The sequence below is a fragment of the Podarcis bocagei genome (genome assembly GCF_964188305.1).
Source record: "Podarcis bocagei genome assembly, chromosome: 2".
NCBI lineage: Eukaryota > Metazoa > Chordata > Lepidosauria > Squamata > Lacertidae > Podarcis > Podarcis bocagei.
The window spans coordinates 8,477,015-8,494,528 of NC_138126.1; the positions used below are offsets into that span (position 1 = coordinate 8,477,015).

The following is a 17,514-nucleotide window of genomic DNA, read 5'->3' on the forward strand; positions in this document are numbered from 1 at the left end:
ACTGTGGCCCTCAGGCCTGAAAAAGGTTCTTCACACTCCTGGCCCACTGCTTTTTTCAGATTCACAACCCTCTAGCATTCTGCTTGCTGTAACTAAAAAAGATTGCAACAAGGTAGAGAACAGAGCCCATTGTCTTCTCAGGCCTTTCTCAGAGCCTTTGGCCTTGCTAAAGAACCACATTGCAACTTGCTTTCTGTCCGGGAACCGTCCAAAGCACAAGAATGAAACAACGGGAACACTCTGAAAACCCTCTCACCCCCTTCCTGGGGAAAATCCAAAAATGATCCCAAGACAGCTTTCTGTTCATGCTCAGAGGAACTCATGGGCAGGACTCTTGAAGAAGGGGGAGGGAACTGGAAGGGGATATAAAAACGATGTGCAATGGCTCTGAACTTCGTGCTTGTTTGTGACTTATCACACTTGCTCCTCTGCCCACCCGGGATGGCAGAATAAAGCTCTTTCTCTGGATTTAACCCCTTGGTGTCGTTTGGCTCCTTTATCGTCCCTGCTAGGGTGCAACATTTTTCCTACCCATGGTTTAAAGGGACTAGAAAGGGTACAAACTGAAGCCATTAACCGGGTTTTTACAGTACGGCATACAAAACAAAATGAAGGACGCTGCCCAGTTGCCAGGGCTACAGTTAGGCCTCGACTGCCCACCCAAGTGACATTTGTGCATGGAGTGGGCGAGGGACGACCTGCCTTTTACCTCAGGCAGCAAAATCTGTTGGGACGGCCCCAATAGTGAGGGAAAGTGTGGGGTGAGAGGGCGGTCAAGCAGAGGTGGGCCACCTCTGGGTTGATGTAAGGGAAGCAGAGAGGACCATGGGATCGAGGCCTCTGCCCTTTGGCATGTCCTTCGTATAAACAGGGATTCCCGCGCACGGGTTTCGAAATCTCAAGTTGTGCCAATCTTCTATGACAAGGTAGGGATTGACAAATGAGTAACGGCCTCCGGTAGAAGTGCCAACTCGAATATTTTGGGGTGGGGGAGCTAGGCAAGCCTCGCCCCCACATAATCGATCACAAGATGTGGCCCAAAACACACGGACAACTCCAGATGTAAAGATATGCGTTTCGAAGAGCTGGAATTTTGTGAGGTTGCCCCTCTCAGATATAGGAGATGCCTTGAAATAAAGATTACTATTTTCATGGAGAGATTAGGAGGAGAGGAAGCTGCCTCGTAGCATTGGGCCCATCAATCTCAGTACTGTCTACACTGGCTGGCAGCAGCCGGTCTCCATGGTTTCAGACAAGGGAGTGTTTCTACTTATTCACAGAGGACTTGAACTTGGGACCTTCTGCAGGCAAGGTTATGTCTTCTCAGATCTTTTAGCTGAGGTGACAAGCTGCAGGCTGGTGGATTGGGTGCACGCCAGGCATTTCCCCATCCCTCCTGCCAAAAGAGGAGGCAGTGATGATGGGCAACGACTGCATAGGTCTAGGCCAGGGATCCTCCATCAGTTCTGAACCCACTATAGATGCTCGTGGTCCACGTCCACAAAGCCATTGTTGTTGCCCTCAGCTCCATTCTGCTGTCTCTGCACCAGCTGCCAGTAGACACCTTTCTTCTCCATCAGTTCCAGGTGGGTCCCTTCTTCCTGGATCTCCCCATCTTCCATGACCAGGATGCGGTCGGCACGCTCCACGCTGCGCAGGCGGTGGGAGATGAGCAAGACAGAGCGCCTGTGGCGAGCCTCCCCTTCGTAGATCTCCTTTTCCACCTGCGGAGTAAAGAAAAAAGGAGTTTGCTGGCAGGGAGGTAGCCAACTTCTTCCCCTTAACCCAGTTCTGAGTTGTTTTTGGAGGGTTCCTGTGCCTTAAATGAATCATACATCAGGAAAAGCAGTGTTTTCTTTCTTTTTTATAACATTTATTTATTTATAATTTTACAGTCAAAACTCGCAACATAAAAACAAGACTCCAAGCAATCTCTTGGACTCCCCTCCACTCCTTTGTGGGTCCTTTTGTTAATCATTTCCTCCTGCATGATAATCCAAATCTTTTACCTCTCCATTGTGTCCAAAATTCACCATTAAACTACAAGCACTATTCTCAAGTCGGTCTCTGACCGTAATAAATTTCATGTTCATGTACAAGTGCTATTCCAACCCTACTAACAACTTTAACTGTTTACAATATGATAGCCATGTTCAAATATATAAAATATATAAAAGGATGTCACATAGAGGAGGGAGAAAGGTTGTTTTCTGCTGCTCCAGAGAAGCGGACACGGAGCAATGGATCCAAACTACAAGAAAGAAGATTCCACCTAAACATTAGGAAGAACTTCCTGACAGTAAGGGCTGTTCGACAGTGGAATTTGCTGCCAAGGAGTGTGGTGGAGTCTCCTACTTTGGAGGTCTTTAAGCAGAGGCTTGACAACCATATGTCAGGAGTGCTCTGATGGTGTTTCCTGCTTGGCAGGGGGTTGGACTCGATGGCCCTTGTGGTCTCTTCCAACTCTATGATTCTATGATTCTATGATTCAATGGCTTTTAAGAGAAGTTATCAATTTTCCCCATTCCTTATTAAAATTTTGTGGTCTTCCTGACCATCATCATCCCAACATGAAAGAGGCTGTGGGAAATATTTTTTATTCCTCCCCCATCAAGCATGGTGTTAAGCGTATAGGCACCCCAAAATCTTCCCACAAAAGGGGGTGAAGAGGGAACATTCATCTATCCCCCTGACTGCCCGGCATGAAAGCCACAGGGGGAATTGCTGCAGTGACCATCTATTTCTGTAGGGATCGGACCCTTTTTTTTAGAATCTCACAGTAGAGGCATCCACGCCTCTGGGCTTCTACCCCTCCACAGGCCCAACTTACCTGCTGCTGGCTCTCCATGTCGAGGGCACTCGTGGCATCGTCCAAGATCAGCACTCGGGGGTCTCGGATCAGGGCCCGGGCAATGGCGACCCCCTGCCTTTGGCCGCCGGAGATCTGGCCTCCTGTTTCTCCAGCATCTGCAGGGAGGAACAGAAATGGCAGCAGTGGGGAGACACTTCAGGAATTCCTTTGCTTCCATCAGAACTAGGACAGTCTCCTGCCTTAAACCCTGGAGAGCTGCTGCCAGCCTGTGTAGACATTACTAAGCTAGATAGACTTCGTCCGAATCACTATCAGACAGCTTCCCTTGTTCTCTGAGACTTTCTAGGTCCAACTTAAAAGTGGCCAAGAAATCAGACCCCCAAGACCTTCCCTTCCCTTTTGGCAACCAATATCCAATGCGGGGCCGGCCCACCCATGAGGCAAAGTGAGGCAACTGCCTCAGGCGGCAGGATTCATTGGGGCAGTGGATCCTGATGTTGATCTTTCTCCTTGCCTTGTTCCTGATGTAGATCGGTCCCTTGCCCCTTCTTCCCTGGCGGGGAGGGGGGAATCCTTTAGGGCCTGTCTCCGGTGCCAAAATGTTTTGGGCTGCCCAGATCCACTGCTACCCCATCCTGCGGCTGGCAGGGCAGTGGGGCAGATGGTTCAACTTTCTGAGGGGCACATGCTGGTGACAGGCGGGTCCAGAGGCAAAAAGTGGGCAGAGCAAAGAATGTATGGTTGACTGGGTCGAAATGTTTGCATCTGCTGGCAGAAGCTGAACTGAAACAGAATCCCTGACAAAGGAGCCTACGTTTCATGGTATCATCGCACTGAGATTCCAGGGCAGGGGCAAAACCAGACTTTACAGTGGTGCCCCGCAAGACGAATGCCTCGCAAGACGGAAAACTCGCTAGACGAAAGAGTTTTCTGTTTTGGAGGTGCTTCGCAAAACGAATTTCCTATGGGCTTGCTTTGCAAGACGACAATGTATTGCGAGTTCCTGCTGGTTTTTTCCCCTCCCCCCCTTTTCCTAAGCCGCTAATCAGCTGATCTGATCAACAGATAAGCCGCTAAAAGCCGCTAATAGCGCTAATCCGCTAATCCGTCAATGGGCTTGCTTTGCCAGACGAAAAAACCGCTAGACGAAGAGAATCACAGAACGGATTCTTTTCGTCTTGCGAGGCACCACTGTATTTCACCCGGGTCAAAGTCCCAGTTTGGCACCCCCTGATGCACAGTTGCGTGCGCGCACACACACACAAGCTGGGAGTCTCAATGGCTCCCCTCTGGAGGCTTCACCCATGGCAAAAAAAAGGCTAGTTCTCCCATAGCTACAGCTCAGCTCCAGGGTTTTGTTCTTGTGTTTTTTAAGGAAACAAGAAAGCTAATATTTATTAAAGGAAATCTGTATTTGCCAAGCAAATAGAACTAGGGGGCTTTCCTAGGAGGGTAGCCATATTTTGAAGAGCAAAAATAGAGGACACATTTGCCAACTTCTTGCCGCAACCCCAGAGTCATTCGTGACTGGACTTAATAGTCAGGGGTCCCTTTACCTTTACTGTTAACTATGGATGACTCTCATTTTTAAAAAAGAGGACATGTTCCTGGAAAAACAGGACATATGGCAACCCTTGGTGGAGATGTAACAAGCCATATTGCATCTCAAGAGGAGAGAGAGCCAAAGCATGCCTGCTCTCAAGAGGGAAGCAGGAAGTGAGGTCAGCAACCCTAAGAATATCAGTCGATAATGCTGAAGGACACTGACACAGGTCAGTGCAAGGAGGACGGTCCAGGGCGTTTGGAGGTTCCTCTATCTACCTTGTTCTCGTGCAGATGCATCAGCCTACGGTGCAAGCCTAGTTAAAACCCCACACTTGCAACACCTGTCCAGACAGGGAGAGGTCTTTTCCAGAACTGGTTACTACTACTGAATCCTTTTGGTTAAGGTGGAGAAGCCACAGATTGAACCCAGAACCCTTCTGCATGCAGAGCACCTGCTCTGCCCCTGAGCCACACCCCCTCCCATTGAGTCATTTCCAGGGTTAGAGGGGGATTTGGAGAACTGGGCGGGTCTGGGGAGGGGTCCCTACCTGTGTCATAGCCACAGCTCATCCTGGCAATGAATCGATGTGCTCCCACTCGCTTGGCCACCCCTGCCACTTCCTCCCGGCTCTTCTCCCCCAAGCCGTAAGCAATGTTCCTGTGCAGGGACCGGGCAAAGAGCACCGGGCTTTGGCTCACCAGCGCCACCTGCAGGGAGGGCAGAAGAGTTCATTAGAGAATCTGGAAGACTTTTATTCCAGGGTATTGCCAAGGAGAATCGAACTGTACATTTGTAGACTAGGGAGGAAGAGGAATTCATTTGGCTTGCCCTTGCGGTGCACAAAACTGATCCAACACGCCGAAACTTGCTTGCTGATTGGAATGCAAGTCCTGGTTGGATCACACACTTTTAAAAGGGGAAAAAAACACTGAAGAATTTTCAAACTACAGTGGTACCTTGGGTTAATAACTTAATTTGTTCTGGAGGTCCGTTCTTAACCTGAAACTCTTCTTAACCTGAGGTACCACTTTAGCTAATGGGGCCAGCCGCCACGGCGTGATTTCTGTTCTCATCCTGAAGCAAAGTTCTTAACCCGAGGTACTATTTCTGTGTTGGCAGAGTCTGTAACCTGAAGCGCCTGTAACATGAAGTGCCTGTAACCCAAGGTACCACTGTATGCAACTATCCAATAAGAATATAGATCACAAGGTTACAAAATTCTTAGGAAAGAAAGCTTCAGAACTAGGGATAAATTGGGGACAATCAAGCATTTGTGACAGTTTATCTGCACAAAAATATTATTTTCGTAAGAGACATGTACTAAATGCGGGTTTCAAAGATGGAATGCCTTGAGAAGCATGCATCTTAGGGGTGCATTAAAATGCATGCAATATGAAGACTTTTTGTGCACTCTTTTTTTAATAATATGCACAACTCGGAACGGACCTATGACTGAGCATCAGCAGGACTAAACTATGACAGAATTAGTCCATCCTTTGCATGGAACTGGAAAGTGGTTCTAAAATGACTCCAGCTGGAGAAAAGGAGGCTGACAGGCCGATGAAGCTGAAAATTTCCCTCTGCTCTCAACATGTGCTTTCCTGTGTTGCTTAAGATGATGCCGATTGCAAAAGGAGCTCAAAAGATATGGAGAATGTGCTTTCGAGAAAGCAACTAAAAATTAGGGGAGTCCCAAAGGAGAAGACAACCCATTCCACCCCTGACCTGCTGAAATACAAGAGAGGCACCTTTGCTCTCTGTTCTGGGGATAGATCCTCCCTTACCTTTTCATGCAGGAAACGGTGGTCGTATTTGCTCAGCTCTCTGCCATCCAGGGTCACCTGCCCGCTCTGGGGCTCGTAGAACCGCTCCAGCAGAGCCACAAGGGTGCTCTTGCCCGACCCCGAAGGGCCCACGAGGGCCGTCACCGTGCCAGGACGCAGCTCTAGGGACACTCCCTGTGGGCAGGAGAGAATGAAATAGGCTCAGGTAGCCCTGAGTGCTCACTGGAAGGACAGATCCTGAAGCTGAGGCTCCAAGACTTTGGCCCCCTCATGAGAAGAGAAGACTCCCTGGAAAAGACCCTGATGTTGGGAAAGATGGAGGGCACTGTTGGGATACTGCCAGGGAGATAAAGTCCATCATGGCCCCAAGCCATCTGCCGGACGATCCATCGATCTCCCATAGGCACGCAGTATCAGCGATTAGCGACATGAGTTTCTAGAAAATATCTTGCCACATTCCAGAGCTCATGCACACTCTTATCAGCAGATAATGCACAGCCAAAAGTCGCACTCAGGAGAGCATTATTTACAAGCTTTATTCAGCGTTGATCAGAACAGAGAAAGACATGACTGCCTGCATCAGTGTCTCCGACAGAGAGAGAACGAAAGCAATAGAAACATAAACATCCTGTGAACAGGACATGCGCAGACTCTCTGACTCACAAAGCCTGCTCCCTTTTAAGGTGGAACGGAAATATCCTAACAGGCACAAGGAGAAGGGGACGACAGAGGACGAGATGGTTGGACGGTGTTCTCGAAGCTACCAGCATGAGTTTGAACAAACTGTGGGAGGCAGTGGAAGACAGGAGTGCCTGGCGTGCTCTGGTCCAGGGGGTCACGAAGAGTCGGACACGACTAAACAACAAAACATGCCAAGCGGTGGCAGTGTTGGGGGGGGTTCAAATATACTGCACATTATCAATGTCAGTTTTGGGGGTCCCAAAAGTCCAGCCCCTTGCAATGCAGAAATCTTTTGCCTGGTGCAGGACTTGAACCCATGGCCCTGGGATTGAGAGTCTCGTGCTCTTCTGACTGAGCTACCCAGCTTTATTCCATTCAGGTTCCCTCTCTAAGAGTCCCGCCTGGTCTGTCCAACATTCTCTTTGTGCCCCCTTCCTGGGGCTCTGTCTCCCCCCACCCTCAGTCCCAGCTCCTTCCTTCCCTTTCTCCCCAAGTACCTTCAGCACAGGAGGTCCTTCCCGGTCGGGGTAGGAGAACGAGACGTCTCGCATCAAAACGTGCCCCTGCAGATCCTGGGGTGTTAGCGTCCCCGAAGAGCTAATCTGGGGTGTCCGGTCGATGTACTCAAAAAGCTTCTCAGAGGAGCCCACAGCTTTTTCTACACGTGGAGAAACGGAGAGCAGGACCTGCAAAGAGGGGAAGGAGAAAATCTGTGATGGAGGAAGCATTGGGGGAGCCAGGGGCCAGGTCACTGGTCCCTCAAATTCAGTATTGTCGGCACTGATTGGCAGCAGCTCTCCAGGGTCTTTGGCAGGAGAGGATTCTCAGACCTAGCTGGAAATATTGCCAGGGACCTCAGCACCTTTTCCTCTCCACTATGTTGGTCTTTAGGGACATTGGTGGCGCTGTGGGTTAAACCACAGAGCCTAGGACTTGCCGATCAGAAGGTCAGCAGTTCAAATCCCCGCGACGGAGTGAGCTCCCGTTGCTCGGTCCTTGCTCCTGCCAACCTAGCAGTTTGAAAGCACTTCAAAGTGCAAGTAGATAAATAGGTACCGCTCCGGCAGGAAGGTAAACGGTGTTTCCGTGCGCTGCTCTGGTTCGCCAGAAGCGGCTTAGTCGTGCTGGCCACATGACCCGGAAGCTGTACGCTGGCTCCCTCGGCCAATAAAGCGAGATGAGCGCCGCAACCCCAGAGTCATTGGTCAGGGGTCCCTTTACCTTTATGTTGCTCTCCTGAACCCCCTGCCCAAGCCCTGCTGTGTGTCCCTGGCCCCTAAAATAAAAACTTACCCTCACTGCTGTGGAAAACTCCATTTCGTAGAGGACAAACGTAACGAGTTCTCCACTGCTGACGCTTCCCAAACTGACCAGGCGCCCTCCGTAGTAGAGAATCCCCACCTTGAGAGCCAGGCCGGAGAGCTGGAAGGGGAAAACGGGGCTTGAGGGATGCATGAAGCTGAGCAATCCAGAGTCAAACCGGTCGCCTGTCCAGCTCAGTATGGCCTACACTGACCGGCAACGACTTCCCAGTGTTTCAGGCAGGGGTCTTGCCCAGCCCTACCTAGAGGTGACGTGAGATTCACCTATTGCATGGAAAGGAGATGTCCTGCCACTTGGCTGCATTGCCTTCCCTTAAGGGCAAAATAATATGCCGGACCTCATGGTTCTAAAAAGCTGTTTAAACTGGAAGAAGGGAAGCTGTCTTACACAGAGTCAGATCCTTTGTCCATCTAGCTAAGTGTGTTTTTTAAAGAAAAATATTTGGTTTTTCAAATTAAAAGTTTACATAAATATATTGATCATCAAAAACAAGATTCCAAGGAATCTCCTCAACTTTGTGCGTCCTGTTATTAATCATTTCCTTCTGCATCTTTTATGATAGTCCAAATCTTTTACATCTCCACTGTATCCAGAATTCACCCTTAAACTACAAGTGATATTCCAATCCTACTAATGATTTGAACTGTTTACAATGGTCTTTCCATCTAGCTAAGTGTTACTGACACGAGGGTGGTTAAAGCGGGCTGCAAAAGTACAAAACCCACACAGGCCACAAGGTGAATTACATTTCTATATCGTAAATTAAAGTGTTTGCTATATATTTAATATACACAATTACTGTGGTACCTCGGGTTACAGACACTTCAGGTTACAGACTCCGCTAACCCAAAAATAGTACCTCGGGTTAAGAACTTTGCTTCAGGGTGAGAACAGAAATTGCACGGTGGCAGCAGGAGGCCCCATTAGCTAAAGTGGTGCTTCAGGTTAAGAACAGTTTCAGGTTAAGAATGGACCTCCGTTCTTTCGGAAACCCCCAAGAGCCCTGAGGCCCAATTCCGGCCTCCGTCTCCATCCCCCGCCCCACCGAAAATGGAGTCCCTTACGTCGCTAGTCCACATGGAGGCCGCATAGGCCACGGCCTCCCACTTGTTCAGCTTGTAGGTCTCCTGCAGCTTCTGGTCGTAGCGCCGAGCGGCGCCGTCCTCGTTGGCAAAGCTGCGGACGGTGGAGATGGCCTGGAAGGTCTCTGTGGCCACTTCGTTGGCCTTGGCTAGGGACTCCTGGACCTGCAGCGCCAGGTTCTGGGAGAGGAGAAAAGGCGGGTCAGTGGAGCAGGCGCTGGTGAAGCAAAAAATAGAAAGAAAGAAAGAAAGAAAGAAAGAAAGAAAGAAAGAAAGAAAGAAAGAAAGAAGAAAAGGGACAAGGAACTTATTTCTATCTATCTATCTATCTATCTATCTATCTATCTATCTATCTATCTATTACAAAGTAATAATCCTAAGTAGGGACACGGGTGGCGCTGTGGGTTAAACCACAGAGCCTAGGACTTGCCGATCAGAAGGTCAGCGGTTCGAATCCCCTTGACGGGGTGACCTCCCGTTGCTCGGTCCCTGGTCCTGCCAACTTAGCAGTTTGAAAGCATGTCAAAGTGCAAGTAGATAAATAGGTACCACTCCGGCGGGAAGGTAAACGGCATTTCCGTGCACTGCTCTGGTTCGCCAGAAGTGGCTTAGTCATGCTGGCCACATGACCCAGAAGCTGTACGCCGGCTCCTTTGGCCAGTAAAGCAAGATGAGCGCCGCAACCCCAAAGTTGGTCATGACTGGACCTAATGGTCAGGGGCCCCTTTACCTTTACGTTAATAATCCTAAATAAAAAAGAATAAAAATGAGCACCCCACCCCCAATACCATTCCATTGTAACTATCTAACCTCCAAAAATTTCAACACGTCTTGCGATGGTTTGACCCCTTTCCTTCTACAAACACCCTCCGTATCTCCTCAGAATCATTTCTCCTGCATATTCCCCTTCTTACCTTAACAGCACATGTTGATTTATCATTAATAGCTAGCTAGCTAGATACTTTATTACGGTCGGAGACCAGCTTTTAAAACACACTTGGGGGTAGCTATATTCCACCACATTTGGGACATAATTCCCGTTTTCCTGGCATCACTTCCAACGCAACACCAAATATTCCTTGTGTCCCTTTTCAGAGACGGCCATTTCTCCTAAAAACTGGCGAATTTCGGTAGGGGGAAGAAGCAGGGAAATTAGAGCACAGAAACTGCCCCTTAAGTGGCGGTCACATTTACTTCAGTTGATCATAGTTGGCAGAGTCTCTCTCTCTCTCCTTTTTAGGTGCAGTCTAAAGAAAGAGCCACATCGGAAGCACAAAGAATCCTGAGAAGTTTATTTATTTATTTATTATTATTATTATTATTATTATTATTATTATTATTATTATTATTAGACTTTACAGTGGTACCTCGCAAGACGAATGCCTCGCAAGACAAAAAACTCGCTAGACGAAAGGTTCTTCTGTTTTTGATTTGCCTCGCAAGACGAATTTCCCTATGGGCTTGCTTCGCAAGACGAAAACGTCTCGCGACTTTGTTTCCTTTGTCTAAAAACAAAGACATGTTTTGTTTATAAAGTTAATTTATTTTCCCTTCAATTTTTGAACTGCTCTTTACAGCATGTGTGACTTTAAAGAGCAGTTAATAAACTGTTGTTGTACCAAATTTGGCTTTGTTTGGACTTTTTTTGACCATAAAGGTACCCCTGCCCGTAGGGGCCAGTCGTGTCCGACTCTAGGGTTGTGCGCCCATCTCACTTAAGAGGCCGGGGGCCAGCGCTGTCCGGAGACACTTCTGGGTCACGTGGCCAGCGTGACGAAGCTGCTCCGGCGAGCCAGCACCAGCGCAGCACACGGAAACGCCGTTTACCTTCCCGCTAGAAAGCGGTACCTATTTATCTACTTGCACTTAGGGGTGCTTTCGAACTGCTAGGTGGGCAGGAGCTGGGACCGAACAACGGGAGCTCACCCCGCCGCGGGGATTCGAACCGCCGACCATGTGATCGGCAAGCCCTAGGCGCTGAGGATTTACCCACAGCGCCACCCGCGTCCCTTTTTTTGACCATAGGAACGCATTAATTGATTTTCAATGCATTCCTATGGGATTTCGTGATTCGCAAGACGAAAAATTCGCTAGACGACAAAACTTGCGGAACGAATTAATTTCGTCTTGCGCGGCACCACTGTATATGCCGCCCTATACCCGGGGGTCTCAGAATAAAATCAAGCTATAAAACCAAAAAGAGCACAGCTTTCACCTCAGGGAGCTACAATTCCCAGCACCCTCAACAAACTACAGTTCCCAGGATTATTTGAGGGGGAGTTTTCTATACAATGTCGATCTACCCATTACCACTGAATACCGGTTATGGGGGGGGGGAGAGACAACAGCCTTGTCGAGAGAAAGAGATGGGGTACCGAGTTCGAATGATGCCCAGCAGGACCCTGCGTGGCACTCCTGGTTATTTGGGTACCTTGTGAAATTTCCCAGAGAGCTTTGGCACCAGCAGGATGAAGGGCAGGGCCACCGTGACGAAGAGGGTCAAGGGGACCGACAGCCACAGCATCATGGCGTAGAGGAAGACCCCTCGCATCAGGTACCACATCAGCAGGCTGAGGTCGCTGCTGAGGGCCTCGCTCATGGTGTCCGTGTCAGTCGTCACCCGGGAAGTGATGTCTCCTGTAAGGAAGGAGGTCAAGGATGGTGGGACAGCAGAGGTTCAAGGTAAGCGAAGATGACCCAACAGCTGTATAATATATGCAAGGAAAACCGGGTGGGGGGATTATTCCAAATAAAATGTCTTCTATCCCCGATAATAATAACAATAATAAATTTTATTTCTACCCCACCCTCCCCAGCCAAGACTGGGCTCAGAGCGGCTAACACCAGGCGCAAAACAACTGATTAAAACATAACTTAAAAACAAAATTCATATACAACATTAAACTTAAAACGCAGCCTCATTTCAGTAGAAACTCAAATCAAAAACTTTTTGGGGATGAAAACGTCAAATCTTCACCAAGGCCAACTATCCAGGCTGGTCCTACGTGGGCCAGAAAAAAAGCTAGGGAAGTCCCCAAATAGGAATTCCATCACAGGAGGAGAAAGGAAAAAGGATGGAGGAGAAGGGGATCAAGTAGATTCCAAGCCAAAGGCCAGGCGGAACAACTCTGCATTTCCAGGAATGTGAAAACTTTCCAAACCAACCAGAGCAGCTGAAATCCACTCCTGCTTTAGCTTTTGAGGAAAACGTGTGTTGTTTGGATGAGCACGGAAATAAATAAGGATCTATGTTGAATTATGTTGGGTTAGATCAGTGGTTCCCAACCTTTTTTTGGCTGTGCCCCACCTAAGCATCTCTAAAATCCTGATGCCACCCCCCTCCCCCCACTGACATATAATTCTTATTTTTTAAAAAAAAGTAAACTCCTATTCACGTGGGGAAGGCCTAAAAGGCCTTTAACTTGGTCTAAACATTCTCAAATTGCCCCCCTTAAAAATCAAATTCCCCCCCTGTGGGGGGTTAGATCCTTGAGCCCAAATCATCAGGATTTGGGGGCAGAGAGTGCACATTTCAGAGGAAGTGGTTTTTGTTTTTTGTTTTTGTTTTAAATATTTATTTGTTACAATTTACAAATCACCTTTCACATAAGCCTGAAGGCGATTTGCAATCGCCCATTTAACTCTACTTCCACTGTGCTCTAGGGGCTGGGCGATATCTGGATTTCAACATAGTGATATATCAGCAGCTAAACATCGCAATATATCAATATATCACGATGTCTGAAATATGGATGGAACTATGTAGAGGCGAGCGCTGCTGGTTCAGGAAGCAGACTACATGTGATTTGGGCCACCAAATAAGTACATTGTTGTTTCTTTGGAAATGCTATGTTTTGATGGGTTTCCCCCACCGCTAAAACCCCCCAGCTTCAATCCAAATTGAGAAAAAGGACGAGCTAACTGCATTGTAAGCCGACTATGTGGACACAGGCATAAAATAAAAGGAACCAGGGTTCAAGTCCCCGCTGGGCGCTGAAGCCTTGGGTTTGTCGCTACTTTTCAGCCCGGCCTCCCTCACAGGGCAGTTGTGGGGGGATTAAATGGGGAAGAACCACATGTGCCACCTTCAAGCTCCTTGGAGGAAAAGGCCGCATATAAAAGCAATAAACAAACACTGTATTTTTCACTCCATAAGACGCACCTAGTTTTCAGAGGAGGAAAACAAGAAAAACAATATTCTGAACGAATCAGTGGATGTATGATTTTTGTGGTTCATGCTGTGGCCACAGACATGATATGTGATTTGACGGTGAATTTGGGGTGACCCAATGCAAAAATCCTGAGGATCCATGTGGATCCGTGCTTTGTAACCACATTTTTGGACCACTGGGGCCCCACGAAACAATGGATGCGTGATTTCTTTGGTGCAGGCTGTAGCCACAGACATGCTATGTGATTTGACAGTGAATTTGGGGTGACCCAATGCAAAAATTCTTGAAGCTACCAGCATGAGCTTGACCAAACTGCAGGAGGCAGTGGAGGACAGGAGTGCCTGGCGTGCTCTGGTCCATGGGGTCACAAAGAGTCGGACGTGACTAAACGACTAAACAACAAATGCAAAAATCCTGAGAATCCATGTGGATCCGTGCTTTGTAACCACATTTTTGCTTTGTTTCAACACCTACTTCCCTCTTTAAAAAAAAAACCACAAAACATGATCTGCTTTTCGCCCCTGGGCAATTCGGCTCCAGGGACCACGCATTTGCTCCATAAGACGCACAGACATTTTCCCTTACTTTTTAGGAAGAAAAAAGTGCGTCTTATGGAGCGAAAAATACGGTGATTTAAAACTCCAGGAGAGCTTTAAAATTGTTTTTGGGGGAACGATACAAATTAGCACGAGGCAGCGATCTGAAAAAAAATGATGCAATAATCATCCAGAAAATAAAAGAGTACCTAAACTTAAAGACAAGTCCCATTCGGTGCAGAGTCTGGTTTTACCTGTCTTGTTTGCGTGGAAAAAGCCGACTTCCTGTCGCAGGACAGCTCTGAAGACGTTGCTCTGGAAGCGAGTGTGGAAGTGGTTCATGGTGGTGTTGTAGAGATAGTCGCACAGGAACTCAGCCAGAGCGCTGAGAGAGAAAAGGAGAGGTCAGAAAGGGAGGCTGGACCTCTGCCTTCCAACACCCCACTTTCTCCCCCCAAAAAACCTTCCTAAAACCTCTCCACCTGCTCCGTACCTGCCAACGGTGAGGGCGGACATCATCCAGAGAGCTCTCTCGAAGGCAGAGGGGTCGGCCTCACCGGTGATCCAGTCGGTCACGTGCCCCGTGTAGTACGGGATCGCCATCTCCCCTACGACACACAAAAGGGGGGGGAGACCCTCAGGACTCGGGCAACCCAGGGAAAAAATGGTAGGCGTGGGGTGGAGGTAACAGAAGCTGGAGGCTTCGGTTTCGGTGTGAGAAGTGGGGTGCAGCAGGCTTCAGCTTTGGTGTATCCCCCTTTCTCAGGCTACAGCTCAGTCTTCGCCAACCCAGAGCCCTCTGTATATTCCGGCCTGCTCATAGGAGCCAATTCCTAGGGACCCTGGGGGCTTCGGTCCCCCACAATAAAATATTTGAGAAAAAGCTGATGGGCATTGCCATTCAATTGGTGTGTGCGCACTGCGTCATGTGATCAATTATGTGGGCAGGGGCTTACCTGGGCCCCCACAATATTTTATTCAAGTTGCCACCCCTGCCCAGCCCAGCAATGTCTCTGTTATTATGCACCAAAATTAATCTAGTCCTGAAGCTGCAAGGAAAATGCACCCAGGCCTCAAATCAAAGGCGGCGGCGAATACTGAAACTTGGCTGAAATTTGCATTTGTTGCAGATGGTGTTGGGTGAAAACAACCAATAAATTGAAACCAGCCGCCAGCAGGTCAGACGAACACCTGCCAGCATTCCTCCACACATGAGCTAGATAACAATTAACCTGTGGGACTCATTGCTACAAGATGCTGGGAGGATCAGGAGCATACATAACTTTCCCAAAGAAAAAGGCTGGATGAATACAAAGAGGATGTCAGGTTTTTGGGTGGCTTCCCACAAGCAGACCACTCGTCTCGCTGCACAGACACCCTCAAGATGCAGAGAGAGATGGACCCAGAGGGGTAATTCTTACTTTTAGAAAACATCTGAAGGCAGCCCTGTTTAGTGAAGTTTCTAATGTTTGACGTTTCATCACTTTTTTATTATTAATAATATTCTGTTGAGAGATGCCCAGAGTGGCTGGGGAGACCTGTCCAGATGGACGAGGTATAAATATTATTATTATTATTATTATTATTATTATTATTATTATTATTATTACAAGTAAAACTCTGCACCGGAGGGAGAGCTGGGAAGGGGGCTAGAATGAATATCCCCCTAGGGGATAGGTTTGAGACCCCCAACCACCCCCAACCACTCACTTACCCAAGGATGAGACCACCAGCAGCACAGCGATGGCTACGAACCTCAGCACATCTGGCCTCATGGTGGCGACAAGGCGCCAAAAGGATGCAGAAGATTTCGTCTCCACCTCCCCCTTCCCGTGGGGGGCGAGGTGGTGCCACAACAGAGCCGATGCCCCCACAACAACATAGCTGAGGGCAAACACATCTGCCCGGGCCCAGCCGTGCGCCAGCTCTAGGGCGACCCCTTCAGACAGAAACAGGTATTGCAGGGTTGTGTAGCAGGGGACCAGGAAGCTGAGGAGGAGCGCTGCAGGCAAGAGGCTGTCTTGGACCCCAGGACCCCCACAGCAGGTGGCGGCACAAGCCGAGAGGGTCAGCAGCAGGCACCGCGCCAGGGCAGCGGCCCAGGACGCCACCAGGGGGCTCCACCAGGGCAGCCTCAGCAGATGCCAGGCCAGGCGGAGGGTGAAGAAGTCCAGGAGCGCCACTGGGGGGGTCCAGACCCAGGGCACCCAGGAGGGCTTCATCTTCTCTGCAGCTGGCAGGATCCTAGAGAGAGACAGAGAGGAGCAGCTGCCTTCGGAGGAGAGGCCGGCAAAGTGCAGTTCTGGGAAGCCCCACTGAAAAAGAAATCAATCAAGAATCAGGCCAAAGAGCTCATCTGGGGGAAAAGCAGGCGCCCAAGGAAGAACCAGCCGCCGCCGCCGCAACGCGCAGCAAATCTGCAGCCGCGCACCCAGTTCTCCGTTTCCAGCGGAGGACGGAGCAGATCCAGCCGGAAAGTTTCTTTCTGCTGCAAATCGGCGTCGCTAAAAGAGGTTAAAAGGAAGGGCGACGGCGCGCCCTCTGGCGGCCCTACGCCTCTCGCGCCTCTTTGCGCGAGGGAATAAAAAAAAGGGGTTTTTAAAAGGAACAGCTTCGGGTGTGTTCTGTATATCCTGGGAGCTAAAAGTGGAACTGGAGTCAAAAGGGGAGAGAGGTTTGCAGCCTTCCGTCAGCCGCGCCTCTCTTCTCTGGAAAGCCCCTCCGACCAGCTCGGATCTTCGGGGAAGCGCGGCCGTTTCTGGGAAGTGGAAAACGAAAGTAGTTTGCTGGTTCAGAAATATCTCAGAGGTGGGAAGGGCTAGAGGACGAGAAGGAAACAGCCCGTTAGAAACGACCGGAGGGGGAAGGGAGTTGCTTTGTGTCTCTGGCAGGATAAATTATGTCTGCAGGGCAGGCGGCGATTCAACCGGTGAAGCTTTTCCTACTAGATGCGCGGAGATGCAATGGGCAAGCTTCACCAGTTGGATTTTGTCAGGCAGCAGGAAAAAGTAGGAGGGAGTTTCCCAGGGGTGAAAACACACACTCTGCATCTGGCTAGTGCATTTACATTCCACTTTTCGATTTATTGCCATTTTGAAAAAAGAAACACGCGTGTCCGCCCGTCCACACGTGCTTCTTGCACAGAATATCAGGGAGGTGCGTTTTCACACCCGCCTGGGCACACGGCCGCCGCCACGGATGCAGCAGAGACGTCGGCTGAGCACCGGGGAATCGTGGAGCTGGTAGGGCACCCCAGAGATCCTGTACTCCAACCCCAATGCTCAACGCTCTCTCTCGCCTTCTCTCACCATCAGCGTGCAGGGCGTCCCTTGCACGTGCGAACCCCCCACTTGCCCCGCCCCGTAGCCTCGATCTGTGCGAGGAAGGCCTTGTACTCTGCACATGCTCTGGACCACTCTCGCCATCGCGATTCTTCCCCATGCGGGAGGGTTAACACGCGTTCATTCATTCATTCATTTAGAAATGTGAGCCTCGGCATTGGCAACAGGTTCTGGAGCGGATCCCCGGAGGATCAAGTGTCCAGCATGCTCCGGAGAGCTGGCTGCCAGTAATCTGAG

At 49.4% G+C, this 17,514-nt stretch overlaps 1 protein-coding gene across 1 annotated transcript; it reads right to left on the reverse strand.

The window, feature by feature from the left end:
- Positions 1-79: 79 nt before the first annotated feature.
- TAP1 (transporter 1, ATP binding cassette subfamily B member) lies at positions 80-17,511 on the reverse strand. The gene is made up of 11 exons (XM_081182193.1): positions 15,651-17,511; positions 14,430-14,544; positions 14,191-14,321; positions 11,660-11,865; positions 9,211-9,408; positions 8,117-8,245; positions 7,321-7,509; positions 6,143-6,316; positions 4,906-5,065; positions 2,831-2,967; positions 80-1,724 (listed from the first exon to the last, which is right to left on the reverse strand). Exons 1-11 carry the CDS (start codon positions 16,156-16,158, stop codon positions 1,476-1,478), a joined length of 2,196 nt encoding a protein of 731 aa, XP_081038319.1. The 5' UTR covers positions 16,159-17,511; the 3' UTR covers positions 80-1,475.
- Positions 17,512-17,514: the final 3 nt, after the last annotated feature.

Coding starts and splice junctions, on each gene's coding strand:
- TAP1 (XM_081182193.1), bottom strand. CDS start 16,158: ATGAAGCCCTCCTGGGTGCCCTGGGTCTGGACCCCCCCAGTGGCGCTC. Junction 11,866..14,190: donor TTTCCACGCAAACAAGACAG/GTAAAACCAGAC, acceptor CCTTCCTTACAG/GAGACATCACTTCCCGGGTG. Junction 7,510..8,116: donor AGTTTTCCACAGCAGTGAGG/GTAAGTTTTTAT, acceptor CCCTCTTTGCAG/GTCCTGCTCTCCGTTTCTCC.